The 17,826-nt window shown below is 32.2% G+C and overlaps 2 protein-coding genes across 3 annotated transcripts in view; one reads left to right on the forward strand and one right to left on the reverse strand.

The window, feature by feature from the left end:
- Positions 1-12,292, forward strand: part of LOC142351645 (uncharacterized) — a 65,515-nt gene extending 53,223 nt beyond the window's left edge. Inside the window, exon 7 of the mRNA XM_075403784.1 lies at positions 12,069-12,292. Coding sequence (XP_075259899.1) covers positions 12,069-12,159 — 91 coding nt within the window. The 3' untranslated portion in view covers positions 12,160-12,292. The remainder of the gene's footprint in view (positions 1-12,068) is intronic.
- LOC142351801 (uncharacterized) overlaps positions 12,279-17,826 on the reverse strand; it is an 87,101-nt gene continuing 81,553 nt past the window's right edge. For both annotated transcript variants that reach the window (XM_075403985.1, XM_075403984.1), the window contains exon 13: positions 12,279-12,902. In XM_075403985.1, coding sequence (XP_075260100.1) covers positions 12,376-12,902 — 527 coding nt within the window. In that variant the 3' untranslated portion in view covers positions 12,279-12,375. The remainder of the gene's footprint in view (positions 12,903-17,826) is intronic.

The raw sequence follows: 17,826 nt of genomic DNA on the forward strand, positions 1-17,826 counted from the left end.
CAGATCAATTTTCGAGTGTTATCCATAAAATTAACTTTTTCATCAAATAAGATATCAAAATAGCTAACTGACTTCTTCTTGCATGTTGTTTTTCTCAATTGGCATTTAACTGCATTTTATTCCATCATCTTCTATGAAAAATAAAACTATTTGTTTTTTTCCCTGTTCACCCGAATCGAGGTTCCAACTCCTTTTCAGAGCATTTTTCAGCAAAACTGCACCGATAGCTCTGAGATCTAGAAAAATCAGTGCGTTTTCAGCGCACACATTACGCTTACAGAATTTGTTAATTTATTCACGAGAAAACTTGAAATAACAAAAAGTGTTCACAAAGGAAAGGAAACAGATGTGAATTTATTGCACACATACACACAGAAGTTCACATTCACAAAATACTTTAGAGCACTAAGCTAAAACAAGGCGGCTCGTTAATGTGCGTTCGCACATGATGTTCCGACCCGAGCTCATCTACATTTTTGACTAAAATGTCAACCAAATCAAGAGATAACAAAAATAGATGTTTGAGTTTAAAACAATCGTTACACATTCTATCTACTAATTGAATTACTAATGCCATGCTTCATTACAGCACCAACGTGACCTGACATTGAAGAGACTAGAAAAAAAATAGCACCAACAAAATTTTGGCGGCAAAAAATGATTATCTAAATTTAAAAGCACCTGGTAACAACGTCAAAATGCAGTCAGATAAAACCTTAACTACACAAGTTTACCTTTTACTAACTATACAGCAGATGAAAAGTTTTCTTAACGAGACTAGGTAACAAGCCGACAAAAAGAACGAACAGTGAGGCGAAACTTAAAAATTAATCAACATTTTTTGCACCAAGAAAATTCAAAAATCTTAAAAAACATTGGTTTTTAATAAAAAAATCCTTGATAAATTACTAAAAAGTCATTACAAAACCAAAAGCACCCGTCTGTGGTCAGACTATGCCATAGAAACAAACTAAAGAGAAACTCAAAAAATTACAAACGATTTGCGAAAACACAAACCTTTGCTACCATTAAAATCAATAGCTATCATCTGAATATGTATTTTTAATTCAGTTGTTATTTCTGCTATTTCAGTTGAAGGATTTATACTGAAAGATTAAATAAGTTTACTTGGGCCACATTTAAAAACCATTGGGATCTGTTATTACGCGATTGTTCTGAAGGAAGAGAAAAAGAAACGCAAAAAATGGCCATTCAATAAACGTTCAGAAAAACGAAACAACAGTGGCACATAATATCAATATATATGTTATTTCTTGAAATACACGAAATTCGATGGGACATCTGATTGATGAATAGAAGTTAAATTTGACGAAAGGAACCTATTCGCTATATACTGAATGTTTCGAGCAACATCATTCATTCAGTCCTCAATTACAAGCCTATGAGATCTGTGAGCAATTTACGGCTACCTAAAGAACAAAAACAGCGAATTCAGGAAAAAAAATTGAGCGACAAAAGGGTCGAAGGCATTAAAAAAATGAACTTTTCACTAAACACTCTTCAATTTTAAATTAATTTGTCAGGAGCAATGGGAAAACCTTTTTTATCAATATAATTTCAAAAAATCAACAAATATAAACAAATACATTAGACGCACGAAAATTGCGGGAAAACACGTATTATCAACGCCATTAAATTCATTAGCCTTCAACGGAAGCCAGTATATACAATAAATGATGCCTCGAGGGGACAATAAGTTTTTTTGCCAATCGTATTTCATCAATAAGACCTTACAACAAGTTAATGACTATGAAAACAACAACAGAGAGAGGCAAAAACCACAAATTCAGTAGAAAAGTGCCTGAAGAAAATGTCGAAGCAACTCAAATCATAAGCTCTTCCCTGAAAACTTTATTTATGATCCGTTGAACTTCTTCCCTAAACCAATAGGGACTCTCAGCAGTAAGATGATGTGATAAGATTTCAAAAGGATCGAAAAACAAAATAAAGTACCCAAAAAAAATATGAATTCTCGTGGCATTGATGTTTTAAAACTAATAGGTAGAAGATAAAACCGCTAACCAGATTAATTTTGGCTATAGTAGAACGGAAATGGATTCTGTTAGAACCAACAATGACCAAGAGTATTCACGAAAAAAAATTAGGAATGGTTGAATTTCAAAAAAGTTTCGAAAAATTATTTTTAAACCCTTAACAGCCAGTAAACTCAATCTTTCATCGGAGCTCAATGACGATGCTCAGATATAACCCATAGGGAGGAAAATGATGTCTGTCATGCATAGATAGTTAAAAAGACATCACAATAAGTCTTATGACAGAAAACAATAACAAAAACAGCAAAAACTAAAATTCAGTAGAAAAATGCGAGAAGAAAGTGTCGAAGACAATTAAACCATTAGCTATTCTCTGAAAACTTTCTCTGTGATCCACTGAACGTCCTCTCTAAGCCAATTGGATTACAATAATCTTTGGATAATGGGATAAAGAGTTCAAAAGTGACCAATAATTCAAAAAATCCAAAAAAAAATTTAAAAAAATTGAAATCTTTGTCATTGAAGTCATATAACCAATAGCTAGAAGATAAAACAGCTAAACAGAATATTTTTAGTCGCAGTAAAAAGCAAGTGGGTCCAGTCAATACTGAAACTCACTAACAGTTCAAGAAAAATTTAGGAATTGTTATTGTTCAAATAAAATTTTCGAAAAATGATTTTTATTTTAATAGACATTAAATTCAATAGCTTTCAACGGAAGTCAATAAAAACGCTCAAAGATGCCCCGGTGGCAGTACATTTATGTTTGTCATGCATAGGTATTCATTATGAGATCACAGTAAGTATAATGACTATTAAAACAACAAAAAAAAACAGGAGAAAACCAAAAAATCAGTAGAAAAGTGCAAGAAGAACGTGTCGAAGCCATTTAAACCATAAATTTTTGTTTAAAATTTTTATTGGTCATCCACAGAACATCGTTTTTAAGCTAATGGGAACTGTCAATATTTGGATAATGTGATAAGATTTCAAAAGTAACCAATAATACGTAAAAATCCAAAAAAAATTTTAAAAAATTGAAATTTTTTGTCATTGAAGTCATATAACCAATAGATAGAAGATAAAACCGCTAACCAGTTTAATTTTGGTTGCAGTAGGAAGGAAGAGGGTGCTCTCACCCCTGGACTGACTTACAATTCACTATAATAAGATTATGATTCTTTAATATTCAAAAAAAAATTCGAAAAATTATTTTTTAAGTCTTAACAGCCATTAGCCGCCCCCTCAATGAAATAGACATGTTCACTTAATGCTCATTATGGAACATATTGCACTGTTAGTCAATGAATCCCTACCATAGGACTCCAAAAAATATAGTAAAACTTCAAAAAGAAATTCAAAATTTCATTCAAAATTACGAAAACTCAGAATCGAAGCCAAAAAAAACATGAGCAATTCCTTGAAAACGACGTTTTTTGTTCATTGCGCTTCATTCGACTATAAAGGAGTTTTGTCATTAATAGAACGTCGATATAAAATGTGACTTGTCTCTAGGTGACTTAAAAAAGCAAAAAAGAGAAAAGTTTTATTAAAAAAAGGGCTCTCAATTAGAGTTCGATTTTTTTTTGATAGTGAACTTCCCTATGAGACCAGAACTAGTCTTTCTATCGCCTTGCATTCAACTTTTACGAACTCAAAATTTATTCTTTTTATAGAAATTTGAATTAATGTTTTCGTAAAGGATCTTAGTTTGAACAAAATTGTACTAAAAGTGAACAATCATGCTAAAGATCCCATTGTTCACACAAAACTTCAATCCTCGATAACTCCTCGAAAAAAACGAAATTCAAAAAAATCTTTTTACTTTTGAATTCTACGCTGGACCAGCTTTTTAATGATACCACTCACATTTCTCTACGACGAATATATCGATCGGCCAAAATTCACTGAACAAAAAAAAAAAACCCATTTGAGTATATAGTTCCTTCCCCCACAAGTGGGGTCGGAACAATTATTTATCTTTATCAGCTTTCTTATGATCATGTATGAACCTTACAAGAACAGACAATGTTGAACGAAATCATGCAAGACTCCGGCGAGATTTTAAATGACGGATATTTTCTATATGGTTAAACAATAGTTTATCTTGGCACAAGCAAATTATTCAGCTTTACAATTATTTATCAGAGGTAATAATGGTTATGTTTACCCATAAATCGGTAACAATTCGCAATTCAGCTCTGATGAGTAACAGGTATATAAAATGTTGCCATAATGGTGATTTTTAATCAACTGGCTTTAGCTTTATCCATCCAATCATAGTCTGTTTCCTCGACTGTTATCGACTGCAATTGAAAGCGCTATGGCATGACTGTTTCCAAACAATTGCTTCATTAAGTGATCTTTGTACTTATCCAACTATTTAAATGATTTCAATCATTGCAGCATTTTGGTCAGCTTCCTGTTATGTAATTGTGAAATAGTAATTATGTAACTGCGCTGTGAGGAACAAGTTTTTTTTTCACTCACGGTGCTGTCATTTTTCAGTTATAATGTGGTTATTATACTTACAGTACACCTCTGGGAACAGCAAAACCTGGGATCAATTTTCACCCAAATCCGGGTTGAAGTTTTGTCAAAAAATAAAGTTAGATTGGTGGTGAATAGCGGTGAAAAAATTTCACCGCAGAGTGCTCGCATCTGAGAGCGGTGACAATTTTTTAAATACTTGCAAAAAATTTAGCGGTGAATTTTTGTAAGATTTGCATTTTCCAGCAATTATTTTTTTCCACTAGAAATTCACCGCTAAACACTGCAAATCTTTCATTTTTCATCTTTTTTCAATTTTTAGCATTGACATCACGTTCCGGTACTTAATCATATATGGCAATTCAGTGCAATAATTAAAGGTGAATTTGAGATATCGTCTGTAAAAATTTAACAAACTCCTTGCCCGCTCAAAACATGCAGCACAATTTTGCTTTACATTGCTTTATACCAATATTGATTACGAATAAATAACAAGTGATTGTTTAGTTTTATTTCTGTATTTTATCACAACGGGCAAACCTATTTACAGGAAAGCGGGTGATTGCAAACGACCATTAGGAAAAGTTTGGACGAACTAGAGTTAAAAAATGAAGCTCTGTAAGCTTGCTATATAAAAATGAAGCTCTGTAATGTGCGTTCGCAAAATGTTCCGACAACACTCATGCACATTCTTGGCTTCAATATCTACCAGATCAAGTAGGACAGACACATATATACCAGTGAGCAGAATAAAAAGCTGGTCCTTTTTTCTTTCACTTGAATGAACAAAAATTAGAATTGACTGACATATTTCACATTTAGTTGAAAAAGAAATCAACATAAATACAACTTCTCGAGCAGAAAAAAAAATGGATATGACAAACTTAAATCTATTTTTGTCAAATAAAAATGGTGATATTCTGATCTCATCCTCAATCCATTTTTCAAACCAAAAGTCCGAATCTAGGGTCCTTCGAAAAACAAAGCTGTATGATTGTGCAGCTTGGTTCACCCTTATTTAATTTACTTGTTCTCATAAGTAAGATTAAGTGCGCTCAAAAAATTATCAACCGATTGGCCGAAAACCCGTGCAGCAACGAATAACATCAAGAACAGAAACTCCCGAAGTCATTTCCTATTTTTGAAGGAAATAATAAACAATTCCAAAGTCATAAAAATCATAAACTATTGACCTCAAAGACTCTAAAATTTCATGATTGGTTTCTCTGAAAACCATTTGGCCTCTAATGAGACTGTAATGATACCAAATTTGACCAAACGTTTTGAACTCACATGCCTAATGGTTATTCTGATGATACCAATTGTTTCTTTCTATGCTAATTAGAATATATCAATCGATCAGAAAAAAAGAGCGAACAAAAAACCAGTTGAGTATATCGCAGAGAAAGCCAAAAACAAAGAGCAGTCTCTTATATTCTTAGTGTTACAGTTTTTCTCGGAACTGATTTTAGCTATGGCCTTTTCATGCTTATTTTTCATTAAGGTTTTAGTTGAATGTAGCTGAGGTTGAAGGTACAAGTAATTAGAGGAAATCGCGTTGTTAAATTTTCCATTTAAAAATTGGCTCTGTTTATTTACGCGGAAAAAAAGTGCAGCAGATTCATAAAAAATACAATACGATGTAGCCGCAAAATTTTAATCTAAAGTTCATTCAATTGCATCCTTTTATTTAATCTGATGCAGTCTTAAACTGATTGCTCTAAAAAAAAGAAATTAATCGAAGCTTAGAGACACAATTTTTTAAATGTATGATTATAAATATGGCGTACAAATGTTGAATGCATTTTCTCACATCCGAGTATTTCGTTGTATTTCTCACATCAGTTTTGTAAGATTTAGATTATTTTTTTCTTTTGAGACTTTAATTACATTTTGCATGCATCTCTAATTATCTAAAAAAAAAACAACAAATGCTCAAAGTACTAGATTAGATTAAATTTTCATGTTAAAATCGTTACTGTCTTGAGAGAAAGAAATCAAAATCAAAAGGTCTTTTAAAAGTTAATTTTGGGATGAGAAAAGGATTGCAACAATCTTTGATAATTGCAAAGGTTTTAAAAAATTTAACAGAGTTGTTACAAGATTGATAAAAATACTCGAAAATTTCAGAAAACGCTAAAAAATATTTGTACAAATTAATTAAATTTAACAGCACTAAGAGATTATCTCAAGCCACCACAATTTCAGTGGTTGAAAATTAAATTTGAAAACTTTACTAGAATTTCAACTTTTTTCAATATCCTTGAATAAGTTTGTCTAACCGGAGTGAAGTTAAACTTGCCGATATCTATAAATGAGCTTTATGGGATTTTTCCTTTCGATTTCCAGTTCCGGCTTGAAAGTTTTTTCAGAATGCTTTAATAAAGAAGTTTAAACACAGTTAGAGCAGAGTGATCGAAGAATGAAATTTATCCAAAGAAGTCAAAAAAATGCATGCAAAAACGTCGAATTAAAAACGGTGCGTCAAAAAACAGTGACGCAAAACAAAGTTGAACGACGTAGTGTAAAATATAGGAGATATCAATAAACTATTTCTACAGCAACTACAAAGTCAAATGTAAATTTTTCAATTAATTTTTTTTAGTAATTGAAGCGCTCTAATGCAAAAACAATTATTGTTAAATATAAGTTTTAATTACTCGATGAAAGCATTTCTGGAGGAAAAATTTGTAAACAAAATTAAGACTGCTTTAATTACTTTTTCTTAGAATTGTCCCGGTACTCGAAAATTCAAAGATTAATTGCACTGAAGTTCGCATGATTAAATGACCGCGTTGAAGCGTGGTTGCTTCCTTCAGTTTTTGATTCTTTAATTAATAAAAAAAATTAGCATCTTTTTCGTTTCTGTACCCTTGTGTACAAAAAGACTTTGTGATTTCATGCCAAATTTTTTTTCTTAATTTTGTTCTTCCCATCAATCTCACTTTTTAAAATCCTCATAAGTCAATAAGGCAATAATGAGGATCTCAATTTTCGTTTCATTTCATATTTTATCTTAGATATAAAATGACGTCACTTAATTGTGTTACAATATAAGAGTTTACGAGTTAATTTCGTTTCTCATTCATTTGTCTCTTCGGTTCAATTTGGATTTTTATAATTAGATTTTGCGATGATGTTGATTGCTGACAGTAACAATTGATTGTCTGAAGAGCTGTTCTTTAAATTGTGTTCAGTTTTTTTCTTTTTTCTTTCAAATGTTTGTTAAATTGTACTCAGGTTTTTCTTTAAATTATATTCAGTTTTTTCTTTTTTCTTTCACATGTTTGTCTATCTGATTTGATAACTTATTTCATTGAACAACCGTTTAATAAATTCCAAGCACAATTATTACTCACATCACTCTTTATTTAGCTTGTGCTTATATAGCTTGGGTAGCCTCATTTGAATTCGATCTGATTTTTACTTTTGAAGTCATTTAATGTCAGGTCTTCCTTGAACTCACTCAGGTCTTCCTTGAAAATATAATGTAAAATCTTAACGACATCGAGACTACGTGCTACCAAAAAGAAATTACATTTGGGTTTTTGGTTTGAAAAGGAGCACATTTTTTTTGTTGCATGCCACTTTTTTCAAAAATTAGTGATCCATCTAAATAATTGTTCTATTTAGGGTTGAAATCATGTCCGTCAAATGATTTGCTGGAGCGTTTATTCTAGTGAAACAAAATCATTTGATCTCACTGGCGGGAACCGTTTTTTGTTCTGACCCACATGTGGGGGGGGGGGGGGGAACTATATACTCAAATGGGTTTTTTTTGTTCAGTCAATTTTGGCCGATCGATATGTTAATCGTAGAGAGTTGAGTCTGGTATCATTAAAAAGCTCGTCCAGCGTAGAATAGGGTATTAAAAAGATTTTTTTCATTTCGTATTTTACGGGGAGTTAACGAGGTTTAAACTTTTGAGAAAATTAGCGTGAATTCCGTTGTTTTTATGAACATTTTCCGTAATTTTTGACCAAATTTTCGTTAATTTTGCTAAAACTTGTAAAAACTTTCAAAAACATTGTTATTGGTATTACGGTTAAAGATAAAGAAGGCTCGGCAATTCGTTTTAATCGAGTTTTTTGGATAAAATATTTGCTAAATTTGCTAAATAAGATTTGTTTCCTACTTCGTTCAAACTTGCAGGAATTGGAGACCTAAAATCTGCTGCCAAAATCTTCGAAAACTCCTAATAAGACAGATGTACATTTACTTCCTGTACGAGTTTTCTGGAATTAAATTTCTAGCGGTTTTTTGAAAAATAAAACTAAAATTATACAAAGTGATTCATTTTTTTGTGGTTTTTTGAAATATTTCATGTAACGATTGATCTACTTAGCAAACATACGGATTAAATGATTGTTTTTGTTAGACGCTGAGAAAAATCAGGGCTAGGAGTCAACTCATCACGGATTCTTAAATTAAATAATTATTCGGATCATATTAGGGCGCGGTCTTTTTCAAAATTTTTTTCGGAATTTTTATGTTGATTCCTGACATGACTTATTTCAAATCACGGCCTAATCAATGACTACTAATCCTATATACAAAAAATAAGGCCATACGAAAATATAATTTGTCTTCAGAGAAAAGCTCATAGTTTTTATGGCTTTGAAAATGTAGTTTCCTAAATTTTATGTTTTACTTTTGTTTTGGATTCAATTGTAAAACTTTCTGCAACCGCAGAACTATCTTTTATTAATTAAAGATTCCAATAGGTTCATAAAGAGCTGCAGGTGAGACTATAAAATGCCTTCAGTTATTATCTAATGCCTCTCATGACCTTGAATGTATTTGTTATAAGAGAATGCTAGTGAATTTTTGAAATTTGTCAACGTTTAATCATATTTCTGTCCACATGTAGCTTAGTCTCAATTTATACACTGCCATAAAATTTCCAAATAAACGAACAAATACTCTCTACATTGGCTTTATTTTCAAGTAATGTTTTTTTGGCTTGCTTACAACGAAATTTCTTGAAGCTTTTGTGAATTTTTTGCAAGTTTTCCTGTATTTGAGGTCATTTATTCGCGCTTCAACTAATTATTTTAAATACAATTCCAATTTGCCTTGAAAAAGAGCGCAAAATAAACATTTTTCATGAAATCCGTGAAAAGCTGATCTATTTAACGACTGTGAAGACGGTCTCTCAAAACTTCTTGGATTTGTGTCTTTGTCTGTAATTGTAGGTCTTTTCTTTTTCGAACGGCATATCCCTGTCAAGCGAAAGCCCTAACTGCTTTTATATAAGTTTAAATGAATCTATTTACTGATTTTTGATTAGAGCTAGAAGTTTTAATGACTTTAAATTAATTTTTTAAAGAAAATAATTTTATAATTCTCAATATTTGCGTATTTTCCTGTATCTGGGGTTGTTGTTTGTTCTCTTTTTCCACTTATCACACTAAAGATAGTTCAAACTGGCTTTGACGAAATGCGCAAAAAAACCAGTTTAAGACTTTAATGAATAGCCTTTAGTTTTAACGGCTGCGCATCCGTGCTCTCACTAAATTTATTAGGATTTTTTTGATTTTTGCCTCTAAGAGATGTTCATAGAGCTTAGTATTGTGTTTTCTTAAGAAATTTTTGTTTTCGATACAGGTCAGTTTTTGGGGTTCTTTTTGATGTTTTTTCCACAAAGAGGCTTTACCTAGATGACCCAGTTAAAATCAAAAAAATTTAAGACAAATCAAGTAATCCCTTTCGTCAGATTAAAATTTTTAATGGTTTTTTAAGGTATTATAGATATAATGGCTTCAACACTGTGGCTTCGATAAATTGTTTGAGAAATTTCTAGATTATCCGTATTTGCTGTTTTGTCTTGTCCTGTGATTTGGCTTCAATACTACCAAGTATAATTGGATTCCCGAGCAGTTGCAAATTGATCTGTTTTTGTTTAAAGTTCAAAGCTTATGGTTTGTTAGAACTTTTGAAAACAATTCTTTTAAAAACTCAGTTCATTTTTGAGCTTTGTCACTTTTTTATTATTTATTTCAAATTTGTAGCTTGGTCTCTGTAAGGATAGGTCGCATCTTTTTTCGACTAAGCTAAGATCCAATCATCATTATAGTGTTATTTTAAACCAATGGTTTCTTGGCTTTGGTACTACGCATTTTTACAAATAAAAAGTTTGATTTTTGGATATTCGCTCATTCTGAGTTTTCTATTTTCTTTCCACACTATCACACTGATGAGTTGTCCCAATTGGCGATGTTAGTTGCCGTGCAACAAATTACGAATAATGACAAGTCTCATTTGCTTCACGTATAAATTAGCCTTCCTAATGAGCCGAATTGGTACGAAGTGATTTCAATCAATTTGAAATTGGTTGTTTTCAAAAAAAGGAGAACTGTATTTTTGAACTTTGTGCTTTTTGCTCGTTATGGTCGGACTGTCACAAGTCGCATTTTTGCGAGTTCTTATATCTCATCCAACGAACATCTAATGAGGTAAATGATGATTTGTTTGAGTCGGGTTTTATCGGATTCGTTCTTCATTTTGTTATTTTCTGTTTTTTGTAAATATATTCAACGAGTTTTGGTCGTAATAAATGTTTGCTAGTATTTGTTTTTGAGTTTGTCTCGTCCAGTACTCTCCTTGCTGGCAAGTCTCATCGGCTCTCTAATTCAGCTTTATTTTTTCACTTAGTTTTTTGCTGAAAGATATGAGTTTTTGAACTTTTTCTTTCTCTTCCTCATTTGGTAGACTAATAAAACAAAACGTGGACGGGTGGGGTCTTTATTGTCGGCCTGTCACCAAGTCGCATTAATGAGAGGTCTTATATCTTATCAAATGAACATCTAAGGAAGTACAGGTTGATTTGTTTAGACCGGGTTTTATCGGATTCATTCTTCATTTTGTTTTTAAAATATATTCATCGAGTTTTGGTCGTAAGAAATGTTTGATAGTATTTGGTTTTGCGTGTATCTCGTCCAGTACTCTCATTGCTGGCAAGTCTCATCGGCTCTCTAATTCAGCTTTTTTTTCACTTAGTTGTTTTTGCTGAAAGATATGAGAGTTTTTGAACCTTTTCTTTCTCTTCCTCATTTGGTAAACTAATAAATCAAAACGCGGATGGGCCGAGTCGGAACATCATGTGCGAACGCACATTACTGAGCCTCCTTGTTCGTATGGAAGTCTGCAGTTTATATAATTTAGGTCTGTTCTTGTCCTTTTTAAGAATCTATCAATGTCTAAATAACAAATTATGAACTAATTCATTAGTGATAGTCTGTCTACCTTTGCCTGAAATGGTAGACAATTGAGACAATATTGTAGATCGGCTTGGCGAAACATTACGTCATCGCTTGTATTTACATTAAAAATAATTTTATGCTAAAGATATAAAGAAATTAACGAACACTTAAATACAAAAATCTGTTAATATTTCTCGATTTCCCAGAATATAACAGTCTAAGAAGTTGCGGCAAAAAATTGGTCTTAAATTTGCTGATTAAACTATCCGTTCAATCAAAATTGATCCCAGCTTTTGCTTGTTTTCCGATTACGGTCAGAGCTAACATTGTGCTGTGACTACTTTTTTATGCCTCATTTTAGGCGTGGCGGTAGTGGAGGATACCCTCTCAGCCCGAGGTCAAATACTTCAAATGACGGGGGCAAATTGAAAGTCAGAAGTTTTCATAACTAAAGCAGACAGGTCACATAACCATCACAACTTTTATCTTAAATGACGTAGATTAATCTGATTGAATTTGTTAGTTATTAAATAATAACTTGCAAAATCTGAATTAATATTTTCAATAAAAGAAATGTCAAAATAATCTTTTCACTCAAAGTCAATTTTATAAATCAACACTCAGCATGGCTTTATTAGCAAATTCCTCACCATAAAAAAGTGGAAATATCAAAATTCCTCAGTTGAGAAAGATTCATGCTCGCTTCCTTGATTTCCATTATGTGATTTAAAAGTAAACGTCTTCTTTCCAAGCCGATTCGGCCTTCTAGCACGGTGGCTGCTTGAGCCTTCTAAAAAAGGCGCGCTCGATTGTGATTGGTCGAGGATTTCACCTTCTATCTCATCTACCAGAACGTCAAAAGCGTCGACTGTGTCAGCACCAGGCGTCAATGTATTAGCAATAGACGCAGCATTTTCCAAACTGTTATTAGCAGAAAACGAAGAGAGCAGATTTCCGAGGTCGGCGCTGAAATCGAATTCGGTAGATCTGTGAAATAAGGGTACTAATTGGTTATCCGAAAGGTTCCAGGGAAAGCTCTGATAAACCCAGTCTATAATTTCTTTGACCTCTGGGTCATTTTGGACCAGCTCCGAGTCAAGTTTCACGTGTGGTAGCACGTCTTTGTTCCAGTAGTTGCATACCCACAGTCTCAAATTCTCAGACACTAGCGGACAATCGATAAAGCTGGAGGGACCTAAACGTGAAAACATAATTGACAAAAGGAATTATTCCTATGCATTATAGGAATGGTTATATTCGACTTTCTCATAAATTTCAGCAAAAATTTGCATAAACTAGGGCACTTTCATAGTAGCGAGCCAAAAAAAGTAATATTACGTAACCAAATGCGAAAAATAATTATGAGTTTTAAACCAGACAGGCCAGTTAGTCAGCTAAATTGTAATTAAGTGATAAAGCCAAGAAGGAGGAATTCCGAGAGTACTTCACTGATCTCTAACGACGGGAAAAAGGCCTTAAGCAAGCAAAACGAGTTTCCAGATCGTCAGTCTAATAATGGTTATTAATAACTTTGGTGATTGGTATTTTTAAAGTATAAGAATCTTGCAAGAAATCTTGCAAGGCAATGCATAGTTCTTCCATTTTGCTAGCAAGATTCTTGCAAGAGTTTAATCCATCTTGCAAAATTTTACTAATCTTTTGATAATCTAAAATGTTGAAAATACTTCAAAACGTCTTTACATTTAACGGGGCATTCGCGCATAATCCTCCCACCCATCATTTACTGAGCGTTTTATTTAAACTTGAAACCATTAAATCTGATGTTCAAATTAGATGCATATCAACTGATATTTATGTAATTTTTTTTAATTATATAATATCAAACAAATCATTAAATAACAACTTCAGTAACCGCTTTCTCTCCATTGAATGTTGCTTCTTCCACATGAAAATTGATTTCACGTTTTTAAAACTAACAAGGCGGCTCGGTAATGTGCGTTAGCACATTAAGTTCCGACCCCGCTCATCTACATTTTTCACTTAACTGTCTACCAAATGAGGAAGAGATAAAAAAAATTAACATATCAATATACCGTTCAACAAACTACTGAAAGAATAAAATAATCTACTCTAGAGGGCCTATGAGACCTGTGGCTACCATAATATGACTACCAGAAAAGATGGCAATAAAAATCAAATAGTTACAAATATTAATTACGACCAAACCTCCTTGTCCATTTTTTGAAAACCACTAATAACCAAATCAAAATGGCCTCAGATAAAACTTATAACAAAGAAGATTAACCGTTACTTTTTTGGAACAACAAAAAATGGGACTTTTCCTCGATGCGACTTGGCAACAAGTCGACTAGAAATGAGCAAAATGGGCAAAGTTTATTCAAACACTGCTTTTTTTTAAAAAAAAAATTAAATTCGAACTGATTAGAAACATTACGCATCAAATGAAATCATTGAAAGAGTCTTTTATACCTCAATAGAGAGCGACTGAAGCCATTCATTATCCAGGATATGTCATAAGACTACAAAAGAACGACAAATACACGCAAAAACCAAAAATTTGCACGAAAAATTTTGGACGAAAACGATGTTCCCCCCCAATCAATTAAATATTCAGCTGATCACTAAAACCAATAAAAATTGACGATTACCTTTTTTAAAGTTGACAACATTTGTAAATCAAATGACGCCCATTATTGTGATACTGTGAAAATAAAAAAAACTACAAAAAAGGGGCAAATATGCAAAAGTCACGAAAATTGGTTTTATGAAAACTGGTTCTTCTAAGAAGTAAGACCATTCAAAGAAAAAAAACTGTTATAAAGATCGAATTGCATTTCAATAGATAAATGATGTGAATTGTATATAGAGATGCTTAGCGGCAATTTAAAAGAAATAAAATTGGCAGATCTCAAAAATCTATCTTTTTTATTAAAAACAAATATTTACAAAAATCATAGCCAATAAAAGCGTTCGACTAAAAGAGTAGACAGTTTGTCTTGCAACTACTCCGAGAACTAATTGCGCCTGTTATCAATGAGACTATAAATTAACATTAAATACAAGCTGAACTAATAAGTTTCAGAAACAACTTTACGAAACCACAGTTTTGAAGCCATTGAATTTATAAGATATAACAAGGAGTATAAAATTTTCATTTGCGTCTCCTCTGATCATCATAGCGTCTTTTTGTAAAACGATTATCACAAAATGAGAACAAAAAGAACCACAAAAACTAAAAAGTATCCAAACTTCACAAAATTCTTCTGAAACAAATTGTCTAAGCCCCGAAGACATCATTTAAAACGTTTAAATAACAAAAAAAATTATTTGATTCGACATAACATTAAAAAAGCTCTAAATAATGAGGCTAATTTACGAAAACGATACAACATTGTAAAATACGAGAAAAAAACGCAAACCACAACAAAAAGTTGAAGAAAACTAACTCCTTTTTAATTCGAAAATCAAAACAACCATAAGCTATTTACCGATATCAGTTATTAAGTTCATTTCTTTATCTATAGTTGGCCGCTGATACCTTTAATTACACAATATTTGGCATATGACAACAAAAATTAACAACAAATAAAGGGCAATAATAAAAAACTCTGCCAATTTCTGCGAGAACGGTGTCGCAGCCCTTCAAACCATATGTTAGGAAAAACTATATATTCAGTTTCAAATGTTTTGAATTTTTCCAATTAGATTGTTGAATAATGTGACAATTCACAAAAGAAACAAAAACAACCGCAAAAATGTGCAATTATGCACAAAAATTAGAAAAATTTGTGTGAAAACTTGTAGTACCAAAAGTAAGAAAACCCTCTGTTAAAACAATCGGCCACAAAATTATTTTATATTCTATAAGGAGTAAAAGTGGACCTGTACTTACTGAGAAGTAGCAAAATGTTGACTAAAATAATATAAAAAATTGACAAGTTCGAAAAATCACAGAAATTTCATTAAAACAAATACATTCAACAACATAAGAGACATTAGGTAACGACTAAATATATAGAAAACTTTCACCTGCATCTCCTGAGGAAAAAATTTAGGTCTTTGTGTGGTTAAATTTAAAAATCAGACTGCCAAAAGAATAACAATTGGAGGCAAAAGAAAAGAATTCAGTTAAGTTTTGCTGAAACTCTTCCTCAAAGCCAAAAAACCCTTTGTTTTCTCTGAAAACAAACTGTATCTACATTTGGCCTCGAAATTGCGTAAATTGGAGCTCTCATTAACGGAGCGGTGAATAAATAGTTTTACATAAAAACATATAGTATTTAACATAAAAAAACGAAAGCAAAATATTTTGAAAAAAGGCACCATCAAAAAAAAAACCAAATAGTCTCTGATTCTAAAAATCCATTATGTTATCGAACTCTCCCTGATTTGGTAGAGCGTTCAGCAAACTGACCAGGTGCTCCAAGTGTTTGCGAATTAGACCCGTTGTTGAGTGGAATTCTTCAAATATTAAAAAGAGAATGCATTTTGTATAATTATCGAGTTAAATATGCAAAAAACGGCAAAGTTTTATTTCCAGAAGACTTTCATGCGGCGCCTAAGTAAAACTAGCGTCTTTTTGAAATTAGGGAGTCTGTGTCAAGGTTTCCAGGTAATTAAGTCTGGCAAACTTTAACAAAGTGAACCAAAAAAGCATATTTTGTGCCATTTTTGATGAAAAAAGTTTGAATTTTGAAAAATTTATCCAAAATTTTTGCCATAAAAACTTCAATCAAACAATTCAGCAACGCTCTTCTATTTCTTACGGTAACAACAACATTCTGCCAAATTTTATCAAAAAATTACTGAACAAAAACAGTCCAATGTTCACAAGACTTTAAACCTCGATAACTCCCTGTAAAAAACGAAAATCGAAAAAAATCTTTTTAATTCCGTATTCTACGCTGGATGAGCTTTTTAATGATACCACTCACGATTCTCTATGATGAATATATCCATCGGCCAAATTGACTGAACCAAAAGAACCCAGTTGAGTATATAGTTCCTCCCTCCCCACTAAAGTGGGGGTCGGAACAAAAAGAGTAGCTACCGTCATTCTGACCGCTACAGCATTCCAACACTTATCCTCAGATTCTAAGACAGCCAAGCCAAAAAAGTTTCGCGGAAAAAACTGCTACAAGGTAACCGATTACGGCGACAGAAGAAAAAGGGTACTTACAAATAAAATAATTAAAGAAGTTTACAACGAAATTAGTAATGGGAAAAAGGAGCTCTCCAAGCGCATTTCAATTTTTTGAGCTGTTTTTACATAGTAAAAATCCCTCAAAAAGTTTTCATGCACTTGTTCGAGCTCCTTCCCCCACTAATCTATAGACCTACTACTTGCTTACACCCCCATTTTAATCACTACTATATATTAGCTTGTTTTATCCACTACTACATATTACCTTTTTATTCACTCAAAATCTATCATTTCTTGTCTCACTTAGTGCAAACCACTAGTGTCGAGTTAAGCTGGTAATTATCTGTTATCATTCGGATAGTTTGGTTTCTATCAGTGAAACTGCTTCGCAGATCCCCACTGACTCCAGTGGGCGTCCCCAGATACTAGTATAAAACCAGTGAGACCGTGTTAAAAGCACGTAAAACCAATTTGCGAAAGATTGTGTAACCACTTCGTGGATAACTTGAATAAAAAACCAGCTGAACTCTTTTATAAATTTTAAATTTTGCTAGTATTTATATAATATTAAGATCCTTGTTTTTATTTTCTACTTGGCCAAGTCATAATTCAGCTAAAACCCAAAGTAATAGCAAAATTTAATAATTCATCAAAAAAAAGCAAATTTCGAAATAAGAGCGAAATTCCTCTTTTAAGAGCGAATCACTCTTTAAGAGCGAAATCGCCCCTATCGGAGTGATTCCCCAGTACAAAATCACTATTTATCGCGCTTAAAGAGTGATTTCCCTCTTTTTTAAATAAATTTTAAAATTATCGAAATTTTTAATGAATTTTTATTTTTTATTTTAAATTATCCATACTCTTCAATAAATTTACTTTTTCGTTTACTTTTTTTATATTTATCCCATTATTAATAAGAAATGAGACAAAATTATAATATTTACATGAACAACTTTCTTCATTTTGTGTAATAATAGGATTGGGGGTCAGATTT

This window comes from Convolutriloba macropyga, chromosome 13 (assembly GCF_964194025.1).
Source record: "Convolutriloba macropyga chromosome 13, txConMacr16.3, whole genome shotgun sequence".
Lineage (NCBI taxonomy): Eukaryota > Metazoa > Xenacoelomorpha > Acoela > Convolutidae > Convolutriloba > Convolutriloba macropyga.